This window comes from Zeus faber, assembly GCF_960531495.2.
Source record: "Zeus faber genome assembly, chromosome: 16".
Classification (NCBI taxonomy): domain Eukaryota; kingdom Metazoa; phylum Chordata; class Actinopteri; order Zeiformes; family Zeidae; genus Zeus; species Zeus faber.
The window spans coordinates 3,763,768-3,789,322 of NC_137202.1; the positions used below are offsets into that span (position 1 = coordinate 3,763,768).

Genomic DNA, 25,555 nt, shown 5'->3' on the forward strand with positions numbered 1-25,555 from the left:
TGAAATCGAACTGATAATTCAAGTTGTTGTGTGCCTCTCACCTTCGTTAGAGGTACACAATGTATAAATCACACTTTACGACGAAGGAAGAAAGCGGGGAACCCTGACTGCAGCCTGGGCGTGTGCCAGTGACGTGCCAGGACCAGGAAGTGTGGTTCAGTGACTTTCGAATGCGTAAATAAATAAAGTTTGGATTGAGCTGCCGCAGTAGCCGATATTCGATTCGTATCCGATTTATTTCCACGTATGAACGTGGCCCAAAACGGATCAGAAAATATCTTAATCCATGTGATTTGTTTTCCGGTTTAGTCGTTTACAACACATATCCCCTCTGTGTCACATGTGGGCAGAACAACAGAATTGGGTAATTTCAGGGACTTTTTCCCTCAGAATGTAAATGTACTTTTTAATTTCCTCCTTCTACTCATGATTTATCATACTTTTATATTTGTGTATAATAAATGTTAAATCCATATCGATCACATGCATTCAAAAAGTACTGTATAAATCTATTTAAAATCTTATTTTATCCTAAATTTGTCACTTGGACAACATAGCCGTTTCCTGAAGTGATAACAGCGAGAGCACATATAGTATTATTTATTAAGTATTGATCTTTGCCTCTCACTAAATCTTGGACACAGCAAGATAAAAAGGCAGACACTCCGGATTAAATATTATATCTAATGACACTCGGGTGTTGAAGGGACTAATTGCAGCACTGAATGTTTTCATTGTGTAGTGTTCAGCAACATGGTGTGGATGGTTGGTGAGATGCAAACAGCATGAAAAAAAACAAGCGAAAGGGAACTTTAAATCACAAAGTCACAAAGGTTTGTATGTAACGTTTCTGCCACGAGATGAAGGAAGGGGCTGTTCTGAACGATGATGACTGCTGATTAAACGCTCAGAAACGCTCGGTTGTTAGGCCTTAATGGGCAGCGGAGGCTGCGATTTCTGCGTGAAGGGATCTTTTCACTTGTTTTATTAGGCAATTCCCACATGGGGATCACACACAAACAAAGAGGAGGGTGTGTCGGGGAGTGCTGCAAGTCCAGAAATGAGAAACGCGAGACAAAGGGAAATACAAGTCCGACCGAGTAGCGAGAGGGCGTGGCGACGTGACTTACAGCGCCGACATCTGGTCCTTTTACACTGAAATCCGAAGGTGTAACACTGTGTGTGTGAGCGGGGATTTAAACACGACTTCGATCTCTCGCTGGCAGCCCGCTGGTTCATGGCTGCCGGTCCGTGGCAAAGGGTCTCCCACTGGGAAAGACAAAGCCCGTCTGAAGAGCCTACAGTGATTCTGTAATGAGCGGGAGAAAGGATTTGTCTGTTTGCTCATTGGAGCCTTAAACTTCAGTCAGACAGAGAGAGATGAGATAAGGGTGTGTGTGTGTGTGTGTGTGTGTGTGTGTGTGTATGTGTGTGTGTGGGTGGGTGCGTGCGTGCTTGCGTGCTTGCGTGCGTGCATGTGTGTGCAACAAGGCAGATTTTCATTTTTTTTCCAATTACATCTGACTTGCGGTAGCTGGAAGGCAGAAGGTCGAGGGCTCGGTGTTATGATGAGACTGGATTCTCTCTCTCACACTCTCCACATGTCTCTCTACCTTTCCAAACGCTATAGTGCGCCGAATGTTTGGTTCTCAAAATGATGAATAAATTCAACTTCAATTCAGTACTTCAGTTCATTCTGGCATTGCACAGTGAAATCCAAGCAGTTTTAAGTACTTTTTCAAGCACTTCACGCAAAACAAATATAATACATTTTCAATGTGATCTTTATCACATTGAAAATACACCGATCAGCCACAACATTAATCCACTGACAGGTGAAGTGAATAACATTTATCATCTCATCCCAGTGGAACCTGTCAAGGGGTGGAATATATTAGGCAGCAAGAGAACTGTCAATTCTGGAAGTTGATGTGTTGGAAGCGGGAAAAATGGGCAAGCGTAAGGATCTGAGTGACTTTGACAAGGTTTGCCAAATTGTGATGGCTAGACGACTGGGTCAGAGCATCTCAAAGACAACAGGTCTTGTGGGGTGTTCCCAGTATGCAGTGGTCACAGTGTCCATGCTGACCCCTGTCCACATCCAAAGTGCCTACAATGCGCATGTGAGCATCAGAACCTGACCATGGAGCAATGGAAGAAGGTGACCTGGTCTCATGAATCACGTTTTCTTCTACATCATGTGGATGGGTGGGGTTAGGGTCCAATCTGATCGAGCATCTGTGGGATGTGCTGGAACAACAAGCCCATTCCATGAGGGCCCCACCTCACAACTTCCAGGACTTAAAGGATCTGCTGCTAACGTCTTGGTGCCTGATACCACAGGACACCTTCAGGGTTCTTGTGGAGTCCATGCCTCGATGGGTCAGAGCTGTTTTGGCCCCACGAGTGGGAGTTACACAATGTTAGTGGTTATTAGTGCTGGTTTTAATGTTGCAGCAGCAAGAAGGTCCGGGGTTCAAACCCCAGCCTCCCCAGGTCCCTTCTGTGTGGAGAAGTCCCTTCTATCTATTCTCCCCATGTGTGCCTGGGTTTCTTCCCAACATCCATATACACGTATGTTATGGAGCTGGAGTTTGTTATCGGGCGCTGCACTGCAGCGGCCCACTGCTCCTAGGTATAGGATGGGTCAAATGCACAGGATTTATTTTGTTATACAATAAAATATATACTGTTGTTTATAATATAAATATATCTCTATCTCTATATATTTCTATTATTAATGTCATTGGCATTTACTATTATAAGTGTCTATTTCCAACCATACTGGATTCCATTTACATTTCCCTTGCATCATCTGTCGTAAAAGCGAGTCTGGAAAAATTTTATTACGTTACGATTTGAAATAACAAGACCAGGGGGGAATATCACGGATTTACAGTGATCGTGTTTTTTTAAGGGCTTTTCAAGGTATTTTTTAAGGTGTTCCAGTCCTTCAATTTTTGAGGCCTAAAATTCAAACACTTCAAGCGCCTCAAGGACCCAGCAAGAACCCCTTGAGTGACAATTTGGATTAAAAAAACAACAACTTGGAGTCATTGAGAGTCCAAGAGGCTTCAGAAGCGGTGTGCGTGTGCTGTGACCGTGGTGACTCCAACAGATTAACAGGTAGATCTGGTTACATCCTGGCAAACGGTGCAACTGCAGTTTGGGGTTTTGGTCCCTCGCTCCTCCCATTGGTGGAGGAGCAGATGCCAAAATGGTGCGATGGAACTGAACGGGATTCTAGGTCACAAGACAGTCTTCAAGCGGTCAGTATTCCAGAGAGACAGAGAGAGAGAGAGAGAGAGAGAGAGAGAGAGAGAGAGAGAGAGAGAGAGAGAGCGAGTAATGCAATCACACATGAAATGGGACTCAGCTCGCCGCGCAGCCATGTGGTGTTGATCAGTCACCATCTGATGTGGAGGGAGGGAGGAGACCGTCCCCGTCAATCTCCTCACAAACTCCCAATATGATTTCAATCAAACCTTTTTATTTTTATTTTTTCAATTCTGGCATCTTTTTTGCGTGTGTGAGTATGTGTTTTCAACCCTGAGCAGCTGTTGGCTCTTAACAGGGATTTGGTTTTTGTTTCCCTCCGCGTAACCTCCCGATAACAAACATTTTCGTCTTGAATATCCTCCACCCAACTTGTCTCAACACAGACTTTTGCCCCCGCCCGCTCCTCCCTTCTGTCGCCATGGCACCCAGCGGGGTATTCAAGCTGCGTGTGACAATGGGTGTAATGTCTATGGCCCGTTCTTGGGTTACAGGAACACAAGTCCTGTCGTCGTCCCCCTGCAGAGGGGACGGTTACCGCCGTGAGACTCCTCAGCGGTCACGCCCGTTTATGTTAGACTGAATAAACGCTAATCCTCCCCCATCCTTCCTTCACAACCATCCTTCTATTCCCACACAGATTTGGTCCCAAAAGAAATCCTCCTTCCAACACGTGTCTATCTCCTCCTTCTTTTCCCCCCAGACCTCAAGTATACTGTGTCCCGGGTCGGGCTCACGCTCTGGTCGTTGGCCTTGTTTTTCGGTTCAGTTCTATGAACAATATGTGTGAAAGAGGCGGTTTCAGGACATCCTGCTTACAACTTAGACAACGAGCCCGGGGGGCGGGGAAGGGGGTCAGGAGGATATGTATTCCGCTTGGCACTGCAGCTGTTTCCAGACACAAGCTGCGATCCCATTAGCTGCTCCGGTCACCGCGGGCGCCGCATGAAGAGCTTGGTAGGATTCGCCCTCTGCCTTGACCCTTTCCTCCCCGTGTGGAACCACCTCGCCTCCTCCACCGGGTGTTGACAGTTGCCAGGACTGGTTGCTACGCAGACCGCCCCGGCAGGCATTCCTCTAGGCAGTGAGCAATAATGGAGAGAGCGCGGGCAGCGGCATTGAGACGTCGTGACACTCAGGTCGGGAAGCTGGATTAGAGTCTGTTTTCCTAATCACGCGCCTTCATACGCAGGGGATGTTTGCTCTCAGAAATAAAAAATAAAAAAACTTTCAACTTTGACTGGTCGAATGAAAACATTCTGGAAGTACAGAAATCTCTGTTTTGATCAACTGGAGCACTTATTTAATTCAGCCTGATTGGAAGCGCATGATCTGCAAACTTTTGTTAATTAGTCTAAACATATGACATTGCTTTCTAATAATAATAAAAAAGTTGCGTGTACACACTCTATCGTGGGAGTTTTTTGATTAGTGGTTTATTTTCCCTGCCTCCGACCAAAGTGGTTCAAGTGTGAGAGCAGTAAATGTTTACTCTGAGGGGGAGTACGAGTTTGGCAGTGTTTTCGCTGAACGCTCCGGGAGGGTTGATGGGAGAATCACTCACATCTCACACACACACACACACACACACACACACACACACACACACACACACACACACACACACGCACGTGCACGTGCACACACACGCCACACGGTCAGGATTGAGTGCGAATTCACACATTACTACGTCATGCATATTTATCTACACAATTCGTCAATTCTGGCACATGGACAGATGGTTCTTTTTTCTACTTTTCTGGGAGAAAAAAGTCTGCTGATGAGCTATTTTGGAATATTAAAATGCAATTATATTACTAGAATATTATGAATAAACTATTTTTACATATTGCATTTGCAACAAAGCTCTTCCCAATAGAACTGGATACTGTGTTATGATAACATACATACTGTTATGTTAATTCATATTAATAACCGCACACCGCACATTTTCTGTAATTATGCAGGAAGACACGATTTAGGTATTTTTTCTCATTTGCTGCCTAATTATTTGACTGTATAAATAAAATGCAGAGTGATAACTACAGCATATATATTTTGGAGGCAGCACCGCCTGGTATTTGATCGAGCCCTGCCCTGCCTCTCTTCTTTTCACAGTCTATACCTTGCATTAATGAGCTGTAGCTGATTAACTAAAACCAATTTCCCAGCTCTCTGAGTAAGGTCATGTTCACGCCCTTGTGCCTGTTTTTTATTTTGTTACAATCAAACCATGTAAAAGGAAGGGAAGGGGTGAAAAGAAAAGCACCCATGTCCTACGCGTAAATAGCAATATAAATACCTTGTGATAATCTGATTATTATTTTTATTATTGTTAGCATCATCTTCATTTCATTTTGTTACAAGTTGATTGTATAAATAAATAAACAAATAAACTACTACTTGTGGGTTTTACAGATAAATGTAGTGAAGTAAAAAGTAAGATATACCGTATATGTATATATATATGATGGAGATAAAGATGGATAAGGAGAAGGCAAGTCAATAAAGTTCCATTAAACTGCAGGAAAACAGTTGGAGCCATCTATGGACTAAAGGTTAAACATTTTAATTTTAGAAATAAATCATTTGCTGGTATGTTACGGAAATTTATCTCAACTGCATCTTAATCACCTTGGCCAAGAGCAGAGTGGCCAAAATAGCAGCAAACTGGTTTGTGAATGGGACAGGGCAGTGTTCACTGTCTCTGTGTCTGAATTACATCTATACATCCAGTCTTTTCATATGCGTGTTGGACAGTCTGTATATGTCTGCTATCGCTGCCCCTCGTTCATCGTAGGCTTTCGTCTTGGCATGAAACCGAACACTAATGCTCGCTCATAAAAGCATGTTTGCCCAAGGAGCTAAATCACTGTAGTTTGGTTGATTTAATTGACCGATAGAGAGACTGTGGGAGACTCTGCTGCAGTCGCCTGCCTTTGGTGCCAAGATGAAACGGCTCTAAAATGTCTGCTGTTCTTTGAAAAGCACTCGCTTTATGATTTCAAAGACCTGCGGCTTCTGTCTGATGGGATGCCACAGTTTGGGAATATGCGACCATAATGCCGTCAACTCTCAGCATGCGGTTGATTGTTTGGATTTTGATGAAAGTTGTCTGTACAGCATGTATATGGAACATTATTTTTACGGGGACAAAATGCTTCCAAACAGTCTTTCTCTTTCATTCTCTCTCTCTCTCTCTCTCTCTCTCTCGCTCTCTCGCTTTCTGCAGCACGTTAGTCTAAAGGCACCTCCTAGATGAGTGGAGGCTTATGATATAGGGGGTCGGGACATATGATCTATCCAATAGGCAGACTTGTGGTCGTTTCTGTGGGAGTAATGGAATTCTGTGGTCTGTCTCAGTATAGATGGAATTTCAATAGCAGTCAGGCATGGTTGACATACCTCAAATAAATAGACCACCCCTAGTCATGATTTACAATGCGGTTGGCGGTGGAATGTGAACTTAAGTTCATGATTGTTTGCAATGGCAAGAGGAGTCACACTGTTTTACCAAGGTGAACTTTTTATTTTGCTTTTGAGTGTTCTAGCAGGCACACCTGTCTTACATAGCAATCTGTGTGTTTGTGTTTCAGGTGACCTGCCTCCGGTTCAGATGTCCCCTGTTCCCCAATCCCAGTTTATCCCTCTGGCTGAGGTGCTTTGCTCCGTCATATCCGATATGAACTCCTCCCACATCACTGTCACCCAGGAAGCGCTTGTGAACCACATGAGCAAAGAGCATCCAGGTAATGCATAGGCAAATGTCTTCTTTCCATGCAAAAAAAACCCAGAATAGAAAACTCCAACATCCATCTCTATCTTCTCTATCTGTCTTTTTACTTATTTTAACCATTCTCTCTCTTCATCTCAGGGATGACCATTCCAACTCAGGACATTCTGTACAATGCCTTGGGAGCACTCATCAAGGAGCGCAAGATTTACCACACAGGGGAGGGTTACTTCATTGTCACGCCACAGACCTACTTCATCACCAACAGCCTGCTCAGAGAGAAGAGCTGGTGGACCTCGGGTTCGGGAGATGAGCCTCCCTCTCCTCCCCCCATCACCTACCTGTTGAGCAATGAAGCTTGCGTAGAAAGCTCTCAGACTCCGCTGGTGGCCCACTGCAAATCTTGCAGCTGCTTTGCGCCACTTCTCCCATCCTCTGTTGTTGCCACCACCACAACAGCGGCTGTCCCTCCCTCCACTGTTCCAGACCAGCATTCTGTCTCCGTCTCTATGAGTGAATGCACAGGAAAGAGCCTGAAGTGGCCCCGTACTGCGGATCACAAACCGACATTAGTGCATCAATCTACTTCCACGGCAGCCGACTACCAGGCCAGCGAGGTCAGCAAGACCACCAGCACCACTAACGCCACGAGCCGCAAAGACGGCAAGGACAAGCCAGGAAGGAAATTTGGCCTCAGTCTTTTCTGGAGGAATGGAGGGAAAAAGGAAAAGCCAAAGAAGGAGTATGTTTCATTTTCGGGTCAATTTCCGCCAGAGGAATGGCCAGTAAGGGATGAGGAGGACCTCAACAACCTGCCGCGTGACCTGGAGCATGCCATCATCAAACGAATAAATCCTGAACTCACTGTGGACAACCTGACACGGCACACAGTCCTCATGAAGAAACTGGAGGAGAGAGGGGAGAGGGTGGTCGACAAGGTGTTGGACAAAGGTCTCGAAAGAGGGGATAGGACTGATAGAGGAGTGGATAAGGGAATATCCACTGAAATACTGACGACGTTCTCCAAACCTAGGCATCATCACTCTTCCAGGGTAGTGGCAGGAAGAAGAAGTGGCCCCAAGGCCTCCCGTAGCAAAAGGAGGGCCCACTCGTCCAAGGAAAAGCATCGGGACCGGGAAAAGGAGAGGGAAAGAGTTAAAAGCAAGGCCCTTGCCTGCGAGGATGCAGACCGGGAGGAGGAAGATCACATCCCCTCTCGACTCAGACCGGACATCCACTCCGAAGAGCCAGAGCATCTAGAGCAGGCCGCAGCTGGGGAGGGGAAGTGTCTATATAAGAAACGCATTGACAATCCTTTCCAGCAGGTCAAAGACGCATCCCACACAAGTGCTACCACCCTCACAACTGTGTCCATCAACAGGGGGCATAGAAGGCGAGAGGCAAAGGATGGCAAGACTTCAGCAGCTGGCAGAAGGGAGCGAACAGGCCACCGCTCCAAGTCATGGGACCCGCATCGGACCAAAGTTATAGCACTAGAGGCAGAGCAAACTGGCAAGTCCCCCACATCCGAAGACAGATATAACGGCTTGCGTGAGAGAGGCCGTGCTGCCGATGATCTGCTCCAACCAGACACAAGGCACAGCAGAGAGCAACTGTCAGACTGCGGCTCAGCCTACCCCCAGAGTAGCACCTTGAGAATAGACGACAAGGTTAGACACCAGAGGAAGGCGATGAACGGGGAGGCCTGGGTGACAGAGGACAAACACGGGCCTTTACCGGAGTCACATTACAAGCGTGGGACAGACCAAAGGCACCAAAAAGAGCAGACCACGGCCAACCTCCTCCCTAACATCCAATCATACACTGATTCTGATGTCATACTCGGCACTTATCCATATGGATCAGTTCCAAGACACTCATGTGACCCTGTGATGTCCCGGCCAAAGGCCTCTCTGCAGCGGAAGCACTCACTCAGACACAAAGAGAAACAAGGCAATACCATCACCAAGCCTGATCTACCGCCGTCACACCAACAAGCCTGTGGTTCCAGAGCGAGCGGAGGACAAGAGCTGACAGAGGCCAGTACTACTATTAGTGGTAGAGAGCAAAGAAACAGAGACCCAAGTGCTACACCAGAGCTGAGGCCTGTCAGCGGTGTCTTGTTAACAAACAGCAGTGACTTCGTAGAAGATGACCACAGGCTCTACCAGAATGCAGATGAGGATGATGATGATGCCTGCAGCTCCTTGTATTTAAATGAAGAGGAGATTGTGGACACTACTGCTTACATAACTGGTGTAGCTGAACGCCATGTCCCCCAGTTCATTTACCATGGCCATGAATCTGATTTACACTACCAAGACTCTCGCATTCATTCCCATGATTCCCACCGACACCCCCAGGTCCACTCCACTCCCAGCACACACGAAGAGTGGAATAGAACTTACGATGAGAGCATTATCACACCCGCCCACAAGGAAACCTCTTTCAGCCCAACCAGACCAGGGGAGACCAGCTGGGGACGCCAGCATCACAGCCAGAGAAGTAGATCTGTGGGATCTCAGAGCGAGCCAAGCCCCAGGAGAGCAGAAGTGTCCCATGGGGAGGGACAGCAGGGGGGCAGTCTGAGCTCGGAGCCCCCGGACCCCCCAGAGGCAGCAGACAGCAGTATCTTTGACTACTGCCAGACCAGCGAGGTGGAATCTGACACCGAGACCGTCCGTAAGTCTGTCGGCGAGGGAGATGGCGAGTCCACACATTGGCAGGGTGAGCTGGAGGAGGACGGACACGAGACCGTCGCAGAGAGGGAAACCCCTCCGAGCCACGGAGGCAGTCTGAGCACGCCCAGCGGAGCCAGGGGAGGAGACATGGGGGAGATTGGAGAGAGCCAGAGCAACACAGGAGACAGCGGCATAGACTCCCCACGGTCAGTATCTCTCTGGGAATATATCTGCTCAAGTGATTTTTTTATTGCCTTCTTTAAGTAAGCTGCTGTTTGGCAATCCCGGTTTTCTTGTTAAACCCATTAAAATGGGTGTTTTATTTGAAAGGCGATTCAAAAAAATCTAACAGAAGAAATCTGAAGCCCATTGCCAGTGCCAAACTGTCCCACTCATGCCCTATCTTTGCTGATTTCACCAAATTGTCCGTCATAAGATAAAGATTGTGTAGCTGCAGGCTGTGGAGAAGCCTTACAGGCAAGAAAAAATAAGCACACTGACGACAGTTAACCTTTGGGTCAGAAATCCGATTGACCACATCAACATTGTATGTTTTTAGCCTTTCATGCACCCAGTGATAAAGCTGAACAAACATCTTGTAGCCAATCACAGCGGCCAGTGTTTGGACAGAAGGGAGTGATTATGTTAATTAGCATAATTACACTGCAGTGCTTATATTTTCATGAGATAATGAAAGAGGAAGAAAAGACTTTCTCTTTTTTTTGCCATCACCTTGTGCCCCTTCTTCCTGTGTGTGAAAAGGTGGAGTGTGGTAACATCAAACGCCACATTCACCAGGTGTCATTGGCTTCTTCTTCTAGGATCCACCTCAGTCTGGCCTCCAGCAACACTGTGATCCTGGAGGGTCTGAAGACGAGGGGTTTCCTGCAGAACCTGGAGAAGCTGCATTCCAAGAGCAGCACCATGAGATCTCAGAGCTCCCTGCTGCAGCTCACCCCCGTCATCAACGTGTAGAAGTTTCCCCAACGACACGAGAGGCCATGCAGTGGTTTCACATATTGTACTAGAGGTCCATGTACATATGTTCATTTGTTCTTTCTGTATATAGTTCTGAATAAGCCCTTACCTATATAGAACATATGTTAAGCTCATGAATCTAGGGAATATGGACGGACATAACATAACTGTACAGTTAGTTGGTTTTCTTTTATATGAATTATACATGGACTATCTACAAGATTTGTCCTCGCATTTTATTTTTGTTTTAGTCTAGCAATTAATCGCAAATAAATCAGTGTACACAAGTGCCTTTCCTCTCATGAGTTGATTATGTTGCTAATAGAGAAATACTGTATAATCCACGTTACAAAGCCAGTTTCCATAACACAGTGTAACCTGTAAGCGCAAAGAATTTCTGGAGGTGATTGGGGTCCCCTGCTTGTCTGCAGGGGACCCCAAAGCCCTGACATCAGCTCCCTCTGCAGATCAAAACAATAATTAAACATCACCATTATTTAATTTACAAGATGTTACTGCGTTAGAGAATGCACTATGACGATTGTTTTTAATCAAGGTATCACGGCTTGTCCCTAAATTGGGTATATGCAGGTATGGAGTATTAGGCTAAATAACATAGAAATCTTCTCAGATTTGGGTCCCAGACAGTTTTATCAGATGGGGTCGGTAAGGCCTATTGGGTATCAAATTGAGGGTCCATGATATGAAAAAGGTTAAGATGTCTAAATGATATGAACTCCATTTGTAACCCTCTAATTAGCAACTGTCACTGTTTAACACAAAACATGCTAAGTGGTGCCCCCATGTGGACAAGCCGAACAAGTGCAGGCGCAGAACATGGTAAGTGGTGCCCCCATGTGGACAAGCCGAACAAGTGCAGGCGCAGAACTGTGGGAGCCCGAAGACATTGACCCCTTTAATGAGGCATGAAATCAAATTAAGTTGTTACTGGTAGTAGAAATACCAGTCAACATCAAACTTCTATAACAATATCTCACTTCTACAGCAGGTATGATTTACAATTAGCAAGGACCTAAAAAACAAGCAAACACCCAAACCAACTTGTTGATGTTGATTGGGGATGGACCAACAGATATATGCTGCTGACATGCATCCGATAACGATTATGAACGGGTATTAGTGACAAATACCAAGCTAAGCCATATCAAAAACTTCCAATATTTATGAAAAGTATCCTGATTTTCTGCTCTGACGCACAAAATAAAGACGTCTCTAATGGAGTTGTGACCTAAAACCAGTGGCACCCATGTAGCGGGAGGACGGGAACTCAAAGCAAAACTTTAGGATTCACAATCTATCTGCAGTCAAAGAGAGAATAGAGCCCCATGAACGGGCCTGGAGATCATAAGAAATCGGATCTCTTTAGAACAATAAACAGGAAACCAAAGTGAGTCAATAACCTTTATTTATCCATACATGTGCCATTCAGAAACCGGGAAGAGATGTTACACAGTTCACCCTTGAGAGTGAATACTTGGCGATGGATCAATTACAATTTTTTCCTCTATATCGAGTCATTGACAATGATGAAAAAAAAAAAAACGTAAAGACAATAATGGTCGTAACAGTGTAAACACAGCATTATACATAAAAGAAAATAAAAGGAAAAGGTTATCAGTGACTTCAAAATTAAAATATGGGGTAAGTTAGTATGAATAACAAAAGACTGAAAACCCTAATGTATTTTTTTCCCAAATAACAGTTCGGCATACATTTCTACATAGCATGCAATAAGGCACCTATCTAACACAAGGAAGAAACCTATGCTACAGTTTGAAGCACAATTGCTGTCCAAAGAAAATATTGCTCACCATATTAACTCCCATAAAAACAGCATCTCTCATTCCCTTTCGTGACCCAAACCATATCTAAAAAAATACATCAGTTTGTAAGATACTTTACATAGAACAGTAAATAGAGCGCAAGTCCATCCGATCCATGTCCTGTAAAAGCAAGCATTTTAGTCATGTAGTTGTCTTTTTTTTTTTTTTTAATATATATATATATATATACACTGATTTAATCAGTTCTGACCAAACTGTGATAACCTTGTTGAACAATATGAGTAAGATTTAATTATATTCTATACACAGGTGATTTAATTGTCCCCTAAGCAACAGAGAAACCTTTTGCATTTAAGTCAAGTAAATTTGGTGCCAAGCCCGTAGGACAATAGACAGTGAAGAATTACGACATTTCATATGTTGTTTCTATTTCGCATTTCTTTAAGACTAAATGGATCCATCATAGAATTGATGTCTGTGAGTATTGCTCTCCGTAGACTATTCAGCGATACAAACAAAAGATAAATATAGTTGATTGTGTCTGGTGACTCCGAAATTCAACAGCTTTTTGTGGATAAGAAAATAAAAGTACAAAAAAAAAGTGGAGACAAATTGGATCTTATCAAAAATGTAATTTTCTGGAATACAACAGCACACCAATCAATTATACACACACACACACACATATACACACACATATACATATATATATATATATATATGTATATGTATATATATGTATATACGTACACACACACACACACACACATACATACATATACACACACACATACATACATACACACACACACACATACAGAAATACACACACATATATATGTGTGTGTGTGTGTGTATAAAGAAAAGTGTCCACGTATTTACATAGAATTTGTGTCTGCGCAACATGGATTATGGGGGGTGTCAGGGTGCATCTTATTTCAATCTGAGAAGCGTGTGCTCGCCTGAAGTTCTAACAACTGAAATCAGCCATAAAACAAAAAGCAAAAAACAAAAAACAAACAAAACAGAATGGGTTCCCAGGAAACATTGTTAGCTTGAATATCAAATCACGTGTTTTGGGTTTTTCCTTTCCTTTAAAAGCCTTCAAGAGGTGACAACAATCATGTGTACTTCAGTACAATAACAGGGCCATCGACATTGTTTTTTTTTTTATGTTTTATTTTTTGAATTCCCCCACAACCTCTTGGAGCTGAACAAAGTCCTGGTTCGCGTGTCGTCCTCCGGGCTCCCGACCAAGACTTGTGTCCGTTTAGTTCCAACTGGTTCTACAGGGACTCGGCCAGTTATCTTGGCTGTTCTCTGCATTATGGGGTGTGGGGCTCACTGAGCTATGTGAATCCTGTGATGCCTGGAGAGGGAGGACGAATGGTTAAAGCCTTTCCCGCACTGGGAGCACCGGTACGGCTTGTCGCCGGCCGCGATGCGCTGCTTGATGGTGGTGGTGTGGGGGAAGCCCTTCCCCGATGGGATGGCGGTGTACTCCTGGTCGTGGTCCTGCTCCTGGTCATGGTCCTGCTCTTGGTGCTGGTGCTGATGCTGGTGCTGCTTCTCCTCCAGATGAACACGCTGGTTGATATGGATCCTGTGGTGCCGGGAGAGCGAGGAGGAATGGTTGAAGCCCTTCCCGCACTGAGTACACGTGTAGCTCTTCCCCTCGGAGTGGACTCTCTGGTGCCGCGACAGCGAGGATGAGTGGTTGAAGCCCTTGTCGCAGTGGTTGCACATGTAGGGCTTGTCGCCCTCCTGGTGGATCCGCTGCTTCACGGGGCTGTCGTACTGCGGCGTGGGATACATGGGATTCTGCAGGTGGATCTTGTGGTGCCGCGACAAGGAGGACGAGTGGTTGAAGCCCTTGCCGCACTGTGAGCAGTTGTACGGCTTCCCGCCGGCGTGCACCAGCTGGTGCTTCTTTAGGTGGCGCTTGCGGACGAAGCTCTTCCTGCACTGGTTGCACTTGTACGGCTTCTCGCCGGAATGGATGCGCTGATGCTCACGCAGCGTGGCAGCAGCGGCAAAGCACTTCCCGCACTGCTCGCAGCGGTGGGGCTTGTCGCCCATGGCAGCAGCGTGGGTTTTCTGGTGCTGCTTCAGGTTAGAGGCTGTGGCAAAGCCCTTACCGCACTGGGCGCACGTGTGCGGCTTCTCACGCGCGTGCAGCTCCTGGTGCTTCTTCAGGTGCCTCCTGCGCACAAAGCTCTTTCTGCACTGCGTGCACTTGTAGGGCTTGTCCTCTGAATGCATCTTCATGTGCTCCCGCAGGGTAATGGCGGCCGCGAAGCTCTTGCCACATTCGGAGCACCGGTGCGGCTTCTCTGGCAGGTGGATCATCTGGTGAGACTTGAGGTTGAAGCTGTCTATGATGCCTTTACCGACCATCTCCACCCCGGTCGGGACGTACGGGTTCTCTTTCATGTGGATCTTCATGTGCTGCTTGAGGCTGGCCTCTACGGCAAAGCTCTCACCGCAGTGAACACAGATGTACGGATTGAGATCTTTGTGGATCTCGAAATGTTGGTGGAGGTCGGCGATGCTGCCGAATACTTCCCCACATTCGTTGCACTGCAGGCCGTGGTCCTCGTGTATGATAACGCCGTTCTCCGACTCCACCGTCAGCTCTCCGCCGTAGTCAGACTCCACCTTCACCACATGCTCGTGCTGGGCCTTCAGCAGCACCTCTCCGAGCAGAGCCTCATTCGACCCCGGTTTCATCTCCGCTCCTGTGAAGCAATGCATGTCTGCGTTTTCCACTTTGATGTAGTCGTGATCCGTCTCCACCGTGGCGTCCACGCAGGTCACGGCGCCCAGCTCTGGACCCAAGCCCTGGATCTTGGCCAGATCTGAGGTGTGGATTTCCAGCTCCAGACCACGCTTTTCTTCTGTCATTATCTCCGTTTCTGCACCATAGTGAAGGTCGACCTGGCTGTGGGCGATGACACACTCCGACCCAAGTGTGTCAAGGCCTGGCGTGTCACATTCAGTCTCTGACTCAGCCATGAGCACACACTCCAACCCCACGACCTCCGTTTTCCTGCCGGATGATAACTTCTAAAAGAGAAATGGGGATATGGACCTCGTCCTGGTTCGACACGGCGCCGGTGTCTTTGTCAGCAATCAGACCTAGGTGGACGATGAGAAAATAAATGCTCAAAATCTCAATGTATTACGATAATTTAAAGCATTATCCAAGACAATATACGTGTCAGGTTACTTCTGCACAACATCACATCCTACTCATGTCGTTATTCTCAGAGCGATGGAATGTCACAACATGTTCAAGCCAATGACAACTCTATATATGTTGTTGCTTGGACAAGATTCAATAAACTTTCCTTATATAAACAGAGCTGCTCATAATAACCCGTTGCGTGCCCTGAGCGGATGTCTGAGCTGGATTGTGTTAGAGGACTAACTCTTGCTGTGTTTGTAATGTACAACAGCTGGTGGAAGCCTGGCACATCCCAACAAAAGGTTGAATCTGATCATTGAACACATATTAAAAGGGTGCATTGCTATAGATTAAAACTGAAAATACTCAACCATAGACACACACAACTACACCCCTCAAGAGTCAACAACACACTGACAAAATGAGCCCCCCCCCCCCAAATTAACTACAGGAATCAGTCTGGTTTGTGTAAAAAGTCGTAACGAAGGCCGCATTTCTGTCAAACCAATCATCAAACCATGGGACAACATCTGCTTTTTGATACAGCAGATCTGTCACATGAAGAGACCGTTTCTATTGCAACCAATCAGGCTACACATTCCCCATATCGCTAGCTTACTTCCCAGCTTAGCAGGCCAAGTAATCATTTCGCTAGCCACCGTAGCTTCAGCGACTAGCCAGTACGTACGGTACAATCACCCGGGACAGGGTCAAGATACGACTCTAATCGCACACGCCGCTTGGCATCTAGACAGGGCGTTGGTTCGTGAACACTGTACACGGATTACGTTTTAAAGACTTTCAAAACACACACTAACTCGGGTGAAGAAGTTGCCTTGATATTCAAGTGCTGCTCTCTAGCCTCACACTCCAGCTGCAGGTAGCCAGCATAGCCGCTAGTTAGCCGGCTAGGCTGCTGGGGAGACTGGTTACCCAGAAAACAGCGTCGTGTTAGCGGCTAATACGGTTGCATTATAGCGCGCTAACTAGCCTCGTAGCGAGCAATTCGCTCGCTCTGTTACGGACTGAGATTGTGACCTAAAAAAATGCCACACGTATCTCTAAAATTGGCCATGTTGACAATAAATGGACGACTGCCGAGAATTTTAGGATGCGGACACAAACACGGAAACTGAATTAGCGGGCCATCTTGTCGAGCCACAGCAGCTCTTCCAGTTAGCTCTAAGATGGCTGCCGCTAGCGGGCTTGTACTGGTCCAGCTGGCTACCGCCCTTCAAAATGTACGTACTAAATATAATATTTCCAAAGACAACCGAGACCACGACCTCGTTTCTAAAAATGGTTGTCGGTGGACTGGGGTCGTTGCTCTCGGCTGAGCCAACTTCCTACAGCCGCTAGCGTCCTGCCATAGCGCTTAGCTCGACGCGTAGCGGGCTAAGCTGAAACAAAGATGGCTAACGTCAAAGAGAACGCGTCCGAAGCCCCCGCCAAACGGAACCCCTTATGTAACACCGGGCGAGACGGAACCCGCAACGTGCTTTAAACCCGCGGGTTTGACGAGTAAACGAAGAAAACAAACCTCGGAACACAAGGCGTCGGGCTGGGGACGGCGCCCGTCTGCGGCCCCGGAACCGTCCTCAACACGGAGCCCAATGCCCAACGGCGGCCGCGCTCCACGCCGGGACGAAGAACACGCGATACGCGCGATATACGCGATAGAAGCCGAAATATCCCCGACACCGGGACGCCGTGGGTACCGTGCTGGCCACCGTAGTTAGCGTAGCGGCTAATGCGGCTAGCGTGCTGCTACCTAGCCACGATGCGCTGCTAACTAGCGGCTAAACGCAGCTCGCTAGCGAGGCTAAACCCGGGGAGCGACGCGAGACTCGCGGACGACCCGTCTGGGGTGAACGAGTGTTTAGAAGGGTTCGGGCACTGGGATCAACTCCGAATAAGTATCTAGAGCAAGAAACCCAGGGGGTGTGGATTCTGGAGCGCTGGACCCGGAGTTTGATCCGGATCCAGCAAGAGTGTGATCCCGATTCAACAGGGGTCGAAACTGGATTCAACGAGTTAAAACTGGATTAAACAACAAGAGTTTGATCCGGATTCAACAACAAGGGTTTGATCCGGATTCAACAACAAGGGTTTGATCCGGATTCAATCAGGTTTTGATCCGGATTCAACAACAAGGTTTTGATCCGGATTCAACAACAAGGGTTTGATCCGGATTCAACAACAAGGGTTTGATCCGGATTCAATCAGGGTTTGATTTGGATTCAGCATGAATCCAGACTTGCGAACGGCACCAATGCTTTTGAGTCAGTGTTGAGTGAATCCCTCGACTCACACAGCGAAAACAATCGGCAGGAATTAAAAGCAACGCGGAGAAGAGACGCGTGATTTACACTCGGCGCCGACGGATCCCGAGTGTTAACAACACGTTCAACGTCCTGCAGGTTCAGCGCTTGATCAAATCACTCCGACGAGTGAACGCGTCGCGGTTCAACACCCTAGTGATTCAAGGGGGACGTGGCGCGTCCCGCACACGGGGAGACTCTTCGCATTCTTCTCGGAAGATTCTTTAATCAAACGAACCGAGAGTTGGAATCGAACGACTCTTTGTTTTTTTTTTTTGCTGGGTGATTCGCCGAGAAACGAATCGCAAAAACGAGTTCAATCTTTCACCGCTCGACCCGGCGACCGCCGCTGGAGTGGCGGCGTCAAACTGGACGGAAGCTCCGGACCAAGCGCCCGGAGAGGGGCACCACCCCGCCCGACGCACCGGGGTCCCAACCGTCCGTGTTCACCGTCAGAACCGTCTTGTTATGATGTTGCACGGAGTGGTTTTTTTTTTGGGGGGGGAGCCCGGGCCTGCGGTGGCGCGTCCCCCACAAAGTGCCTCAAACACCGACGCGGTGCGGGTCAAAGTGCCGAAGAGTCACGGCGGCGCGGCCCGTTAATAAGAACCCCAGACACACACGGGAGCGAACTTCAGCCGACCGCGCTCTGTCTGCGGGACGCCGCGCACCCACCTGTCTGCGGCGCGGTCCGGTCGGAGCCTCCCGGGTGTTTGTTTGTTTGTTTGTTTGCTGCTTCTCCGTTCGCTCAACGTTTGGTTTTGTTGCGCTGCTTGGACGGCGGGCGGCTCGCGCGCGTCCTTCCTCTCTCCGCTTCTCGGTGCAGCTCGCGCCACAGCTCGTCTGGCGCCAACGATGGAGAAAGCGACGCACTTCAGCGGAAGAGACGCGGCCCGCCGCAGGAACTACTACTGCCCCCGCGAGGTCCGGGGTGGAATTACCCCGGGTTGTTATTGTACTCATAATTATTATTATTGCTATAATAATAATAATAACAATAATAATTATTATTATTATATTTTATCTAGACTAAAACACTAATTTTGCACATTGGTGGAAGAAATTGTAAGGTAACGGAGTACAAGTGATTTGTTACTGCACTTCGGTGTATATTTTCAAGTATTTAAATGGGTTCGGTTTGGGAAACTTTCGAGTTTTACTCCACAAAGTTTTAAAGCAAATATCAAAATGTTTGGCTCTACAACATTTCGAACAGAGCCGCACTACTTTGTTTTTTTTTCTAAAGTGAGATGCACTGCATATCTACATATATTATATGAATCAAGCCAAAAGTACAATCAGGGGTGGGATCGATCAAACTGCTGATTTGGGATTGCTCATCAAAGCTCCATACCCTTGAAAATTACTGTTACACCACCGATTCTCCACTTAGTAAATTGTCATCAGGATTTGCATGAGCTCATCTCCAGTAAAAGGCATCAGTAGCACCTTATCGGGGCACTGGATATGACAAATCATTTTATTTTTGAAAATTATTTAGCATATTTAAGAGTAAATCTAAGAGAAAGTACATTTAAGTGGTTATTAAAGGTCAATTATTGAAGTAAATTAATTATATCAATGAGTACAAACTTATCTTATTCATTCTTAGTAATAATTGACCAACAATATACCTACTATTCACTCAAAATATACCCCCATTCAGCCCCCGCCATAGACTCTTTACTTTATTTTGTGCTAAGAGCGCCTTCTGCATATTCTTTTTATATTATTTTAGATTTTTCAGAGTAAGTTTTATGTTTATGTTACTGTTACATGGTCGGCCTGCATGAAATGGCCTTGTTTATTGTAATTTAATTCAAACCCACAAGAGGCCTCTCTTGCTCTCACTCAGAACAACCCACATTCATTTACATGGAACGTGAAGCTCACGTCACATTGCTCGAGCAAGCCGCCATATTCGGGGGATCACTCGACTGTGAATGTCAGTCGGCGCTTTTGGAGTTAAAGCATGGCTTGGAAGTCTTGTTGGGTGAAAAACTGCCACAGAGAATCTTGCAACCATCTTGTGTGATACCTCAACTCTTCCCTTTCTCCCTTCCTTTCTCCATTTTAGTACATTTTGTAGATTTCAGTGATTTCTCCATGTAATTAGTTGGAAGCGACCCAGAAAACATGGCGACTGGAGTCCATAACAACCCATAGCAACCGCTGAACTTCACGTTCAGTTTCCTATACCTATTTATAGCAAATGATGTACACAGCAGCCATCACCCTTCCATTCAATGTTGTTTTTACTCATGTTACAAATGGTAGATTCTTATAGTGCCTTGAAAGGCATTTCTTTTTTTTTTTTGTCACACCCCTTCTGCCTCTTAAACATATAACCAGGAATACTGGTTTGACTAAGGGAGCACGCCCCATGACAGATTTCTATCTCACTCACTCAGCTTCAGGAGCAGTTTCACTGAAGCCGTCCACCTCTCCAACTCACACTCCGTGCTTTGCAGTAGCTCCTCCAGCTCTACAGGTTTCTTAACTCACCGAGGACACCTGTTCGCGAATCGGATACATTCTTTTTTGTTGCCTTCACCGTTTCGTATCCGTCGGACTTCACCTCAGCACCCAGGTAAAATGTCCCACCCCAGCACTCTGGACCTGGACAGGTACAGCACCCTGGGGAAGGCCCGTAGCTCCACCGGTCGCAGAGAGTCCAGGAGCCCGTCCAAGGCGGCGAACGTCCTGTGTGACTTCTGCTCCACAAGGAAGGAGAAGGCCGTGAAGTCCTGTCTGCTATGCCTGGCCTCCTACTGCGAGACCCACCTCCAGTCCCACTACGAGTACCCTGCCCTGATGAAGCACAAACTGGTCAAGGCCACTGGTCAGATGAGAGAGAAGATCTGCGCCCAGCACGACAAGCTGCTGGAGGCCTTCTGCCGCTCCGACCAGACGTCCGTGTGTGTCCTTTGCATGATGGACGAACACAAGCACCACGACACCGTCCCTGCTGGAACGGAGAGGACCGAGAAGCAAGTGAGGAAATGTCTTGATGCAAATTTGGAAAGTCAATGGAGGAGTTCTTTGTCGCAAGGTTGCTGTCATTTTTCCTTTTCCCTTTTCCAGAAACAGCTCGGTTCCACTCTGCACAAATCCCAGCAGAGGATTGACGAGAGAGTGAAAAAGTGGCAGGACCTGCGACAAGCTGTGGAGTCGGTTAAAGTGGGTATAACTTAGTGGAGAGATAATTGAACCAATGATATTCTCTTCAACAACAATCACTCGTTGCTGTGATTTTCGGGCTGTTGGTGCGAGGGAAGAGGGTTATTCTCCAAGTCACATCACGAGAAAACTCTCCTCTTTTCAGCACTCCGCCCTGATGGTCCTCGATGAAAACGAGAGGGTTTTCACTGAGCTGCTGCGCACCATGGAGAGGAAGCACAATGAGGTGAAGGAGATGATCCGCACCCAGGAGAGGACGACCGTGACACAAGCAGAGATGCTGCTCGACCGTCTGGAGGAAGAGATAACGCTGCTGAGGAAGAAGCACGACGACCTGGAGAAGCTCTCGCACACGGATGACCACATACACTTCCTCCAGGTCAGCCCGAGTGTGGGATCCTGGATAGGAAAGGCTTCGCTCTTCAGCCACCAAATTCCAAATAAGTCTTTAATATATTATTTTTTGACATTTTCCATCTGCAGAGTTGGCAGTCTCTGTCAAGTCCATCAGGCTACGAAGACTTAAACAGCATCAGTGTTGCCCCCTACTACTCTTTTGAGGCCACCAAGAGAGCCATCGCTGTGCTGAAATTGCAGGTGGAGGAGGCAAGCAAGACGGAAATAATCAAAATCTCTGCCGCAGGTTTGCATGCTTAATTCGATTTTCTTGCAGTAATTTTCTTCCCAAGAGGATCTGCCTACTGATTTCGGCTCTGAGTTACATGAAACCCACAGTCCAATCAATGTCCCCGCTTGTCTGTCTATACAGTAAAGGAAGTCTACATCACACAACAAACGGAAACAAAGACAAGGTTCAACTCAGTGGTGAAAGTGGCAAGGGAACAACCCAAGACCAGAGAAGATTTCATGAAATGTGAGTCATTCCCTCTCCTTTTAATGTGAACTCTGGCTGATTTTCCTTCAATGTGAAGCTGGAGATTACTTTTGTTTTCTCGCCATGGTCTGGCACGGCCGCGATATCCATATATACCATTTATCTTACCATCAATTCACTTTTAACATCTTCTTAGTTCAGTTTTATACCTAAACCAAACTAAACAGTAATGTGTAAGCTGAAGGGCCGGACACATTCCCACATAAAAACATCTGCATAACAAAAACATGGTGTCACAACTGAAACTGCTGTCAGCTGATTGGTATGTCGGCTCACACAACAGGTTTGACCGAACGTGGACAAGGCATCAAACGTGTCACACACACATCTGAATAAATTAAGGTGAAGCTCGGAAGCAGACCTATTAAAAACAACAGGAAAATAACAGCAGTGGAAAGTAATTGGGTAATTTTACTCAAGAATCGTCATCGTCATTTACCCGACGGCATTTCTAACACATTTACCCATAACACCGAGCCTGGCATCGCTAGACCAATTCGCAAATGCATATAGTCTGGAATCTCTCAGTTAATAATCCATTTCTAATGAGACCAAAATGTCTCTGGAGGCAATTGGATAGACCTAAAACCAATCAGAACAACGAAACGTGTGACATAGCGCTGAGCTAGTGTGTTGGTAAATTAAACTTTTACCAAATCCTGTCTGAAGTACGACAAACACGTCTTTCTCATCAACAAAAGCTTTTAACGTAAAAATACACCATCCAGTTCGTTCAATACTATCGCAACAGCGGATACAACAGACCGCTCAAAATTGGTGGCAGCCATCTTGGTAAGGTGCCTCAACGGGCAATCGCAGATTTAAGAGACTGTTCCAGGTCTGTGCCACCATCATCCTATCCAACCCGCCCCATATTAGTTAAATGGTTGTGATTGGCCTGTTTGAACGGGAGGGTTGCTAGATGTATTCTGCAGAACAAATGAAACATGAGCTCTCAGATTTGTCTGATTCCCAGGCTACATAACACCTGCAAATACTTAATTTACTGAAATTTTTTTTTTTTCTTAAACACAATAAAATACATTTATGAAAAAATGATGACTTGAAGTTCCTAAAAGCAAAAAAACAAAACTCACTTGATCGTCAACAATTTAACCTTAAACAACTGAGGTTTATGCAGTAAGAATGGAATGTGTCCTCAGGTACAAAACATGATGAGGTCATGCTGTTGAACAATTATTCTGCTTTTACTTGAATTGAATGTTAAATGGCTGTGTAAAATGTAACTACAGTACTGTTTTCTCATGGTATTTATTTAAGTACAGGTACTAAGCAGTAAGTACTCGAATGGGAAAAACAGATTCATTTAAAATAAACAAAATTCAATCTGTCTCACGGTATTGTTCCGCCCATTTCCAGATGCCTGTCCGTTGACCCTGGACATAAACAGCATCCACCCCAATCTCCACCTTTCGGAGGAAAACAAGACGGTGACCATGAAGCAGGAGCCCAGGCACTACCCCGACCACCCGGACAGGTTCGACCACTGGCAACAGGTGAACTGGCTTTTTACTCCCATCACTCGGCTTTCCTACTTTTCATAAAGAAGAGGCATAAATCGATTCAGATACATGTTTTAAACACATGTTTTGTTTTTGAGATGGTTCAATGTGTTGTAATTACTACAAATACTCCGAAGGTGTCGTCATACTTATTAGGTTCCATGCTGAGCAGAAAAAACATGATGACATTCAGCATGTTGTTGAATGTTAGAGGATGATGGATGGGGGATAGATAGATAGATAGATAGATAGATAGATAGATAGGAAGATAGGAAGATTGATAGATGGAGATATATATATGAATGAAGCTTTGTGACATGCCAGGACTTCTGCTCTGTGAGGTAAGTACTGGAGGTAAGTTAAGGTGAATCATTTAGGAGGATTTAAATGTATATTGACTACGATACAGACAATTAATTCTATTATATAATAACAGAATCAGAAAGACACAGGGTGTCATGACATTTCACTGCATATTTTATATGCAGTGAAATGTCAAATAATCTCTTGAATATATATATATATATAGATAGATGGATAGATCGATTTAGATAGACAGATAGATAGGTAGATCGATTGCAGCGTCACAGCAGCTCACATCAAAACTAGGCAATAATAAAGTAATAAGAACAAAAACAGAAAAAATAAGAAATTGGCAACATACAATAGAGCTAAAAAGGAGCTAAAATAGGCGTAACTTTTCAATCTGCTACGCCCCAGGTTCTGTGCAGGGAGAGCCTGTCTGGAAGCCGCTTCTACTGGGAGGTGGACTGGAAGGGGACGGAGACGGACGTGGCCGTGACCCACAGAGGGCTCCGCCGCAAGGGCAGCAGCAATGACTGCAGCCTGGGCTGGAACGACAAGTCCTGGAGCCTGTACTGCTCCGACGCCAAATTCTCCTTTGTGCACAATAACAAGAGCATCGACGTCGGGGTGCCCAGGTCGTCTCGCATCGGAGTGTACCTGGACCACGGGTCGGGAACCCTGGCGTTCTACAGCGTCTCTGACGGCATGCAGCTCCTGCACAGGTCCCAGGCCTCCTTCAGAGAGCCGCTGTACCCCGCCTTCAGCGTTTGGGGCTTTGGCTCCAGTATAAGACTGCATTAAGAAACCATGCATTAAACTGGGCTTAAATGTATTGGTCTTGTTTTAGGTCAGTCTGATGGAGTGATTTTTTTCACGTGTCGTAGGAATGTTTAGCTATGTTGAATAAATTAATAATTATCACAATGAATTTACAATGACCTGTTACGTGTTTTTTGAACCTGTTTATAAAATACATTTTTATACATTGGTAAAGAAAATGTTTCTCGTGGTGTGTTGTGGTTAGTTACATTCATTTTTTTTTAATTAGTCACCTTCAACCTTTGTTGAATAAAATAATAGTCTTCGAATACCTTTAATTAACCTTACACTGAATGACCGATTTCACTCTAATATGAAGACTTGACCTCTAGAATTGTATTATTCTCGTCCCCTTATTATACTCGATTCCCAAACCTGAAATCATTTGTAATTTCAAGTAAAAAAATATAAATAAAATAAAATAAAATAAAATAAAATAAAATAAAAAATCGATGTTATGTTGCAACTCTGGTGTCTGCAGACATCAGAGTTGAATTTATTTTAAGCCTACAATTTGGACAAGTCATCTCTTATTAAATAAACACAATAAGTATAATGATCAGTGCTATAAATATTTGGTACTCTACTAGAATTGCTGCAAGTGCAACAGGTGCTTCACATTCAGAAATATTGACTCTAATTCAGAAGAACTTGACAAATTTCGAGGAAAAAAAGAGTAACGGCCCATGCACAAATACAATTTGGTTATACGCTGTTTCTGTTGAAATAAAGAGCCCGTACATTCCAACTTAAGACTTTTTAAACGACGTCGGGGGCCTTGTATTCGCGGAAAACGGAATTGAAGACATTTAGTGACTTTTTAAGGAAGACCTGCAAACACCCCGGTTAGG

The 25,555-nt window shown here is 45.8% G+C and overlaps 3 protein-coding genes across 4 annotated transcripts in view; 2 read left to right on the forward strand and 1 right to left on the reverse strand.

The window, feature by feature from the left end:
* The window catches only part of stox1 (storkhead box 1), a 20,726-nt gene extending 9,772 nt beyond the window's left edge, over nt 1-10,954 (forward strand). Inside the window, exons 2-4 of the mRNA XM_080016202.1 lie at nt 6,873-7,025; nt 7,151-9,896; nt 10,512-10,954. Coding sequence (XP_079872328.1) covers nt 6,873-7,025; nt 7,151-9,896; nt 10,512-10,665 — 3,053 coding nt within the window. The 3' untranslated portion in view covers nt 10,666-10,954. The remainder of the gene's footprint in view (nt 1-6,872; nt 7,026-7,150; nt 9,897-10,511) is intronic.
* A 1,122-nt stretch (nt 10,955-12,076) lies between these two features.
* Nucleotides 12,077-18,920, reverse strand: LOC307241906 (uncharacterized protein). Of its 2 annotated transcripts, none has more exons than XM_080016169.1 (2): nt 18,657-18,920; nt 12,077-15,611 (listed from the first exon to the last, which is right to left on the reverse strand). In XM_080016169.1, exon 2 carries the CDS (start codon nt 15,486-15,488, stop codon nt 13,815-13,817), a length of 1,674 nt encoding a protein of 557 aa, XP_079872295.1. In that variant the 5' UTR covers nt 15,489-15,611; nt 18,657-18,920; the 3' UTR covers nt 12,077-13,814. The 2 variants fall into 2 exon arrangements, with proteins under 2 accessions (XP_079872295.1, XP_079872296.1); XM_080016170.1 differs by lacking the exon at nt 18,657-18,920 and adding an exon at nt 17,201-17,292.
* A 1,639-nt stretch (nt 18,921-20,559) lies between these two features.
* ftr14l (finTRIM family, member 14-like) lies at nt 20,560-24,841 on the forward strand. The gene is made up of 7 exons (XM_080016187.1): nt 20,560-20,975; nt 21,066-21,161; nt 21,307-21,540; nt 21,645-21,804; nt 21,931-22,035; nt 23,437-23,573; nt 24,300-24,841. The coding sequence occupies exons 1-7, from the start codon at nt 20,577-20,579 to the stop codon at nt 24,684-24,686; spliced, it is 1,518 nt and encodes a 505-aa protein (XP_079872313.1). The 5' UTR covers nt 20,560-20,576; the 3' UTR covers nt 24,687-24,841.
* Nucleotides 24,842-25,555: the final 714 nt, after the last annotated feature.

Bases quoted from the DNA above. Each gene is read 5' to 3' on its own strand.
- LOC307241906 (XM_080016169.1), bottom strand. From the start codon at position 15,488: ATGGCTGAGTCAGAGACTGAATGTGACACGCCAGGCCTTGACACACTT.
- ftr14l (XM_080016187.1), top strand. From the start codon at position 20,577: ATGTCCCACCCCAGCACTCTGGACCTGGACAGGTACAGCACCCTGGGG. The intron at 21,541-21,644 runs GTCAGCCCGAGT...TTCCATCTGCAG, and splicing joins ACCACATACACTTCCTCCAG to AGTTGGCAGTCTCTGTCAAG. The intron at 21,805-21,930 runs GTTTGCATGCTT...CTGTCTATACAG, and splicing joins AATCAAAATCTCTGCCGCAG to TAAAGGAAGTCTACATCACA.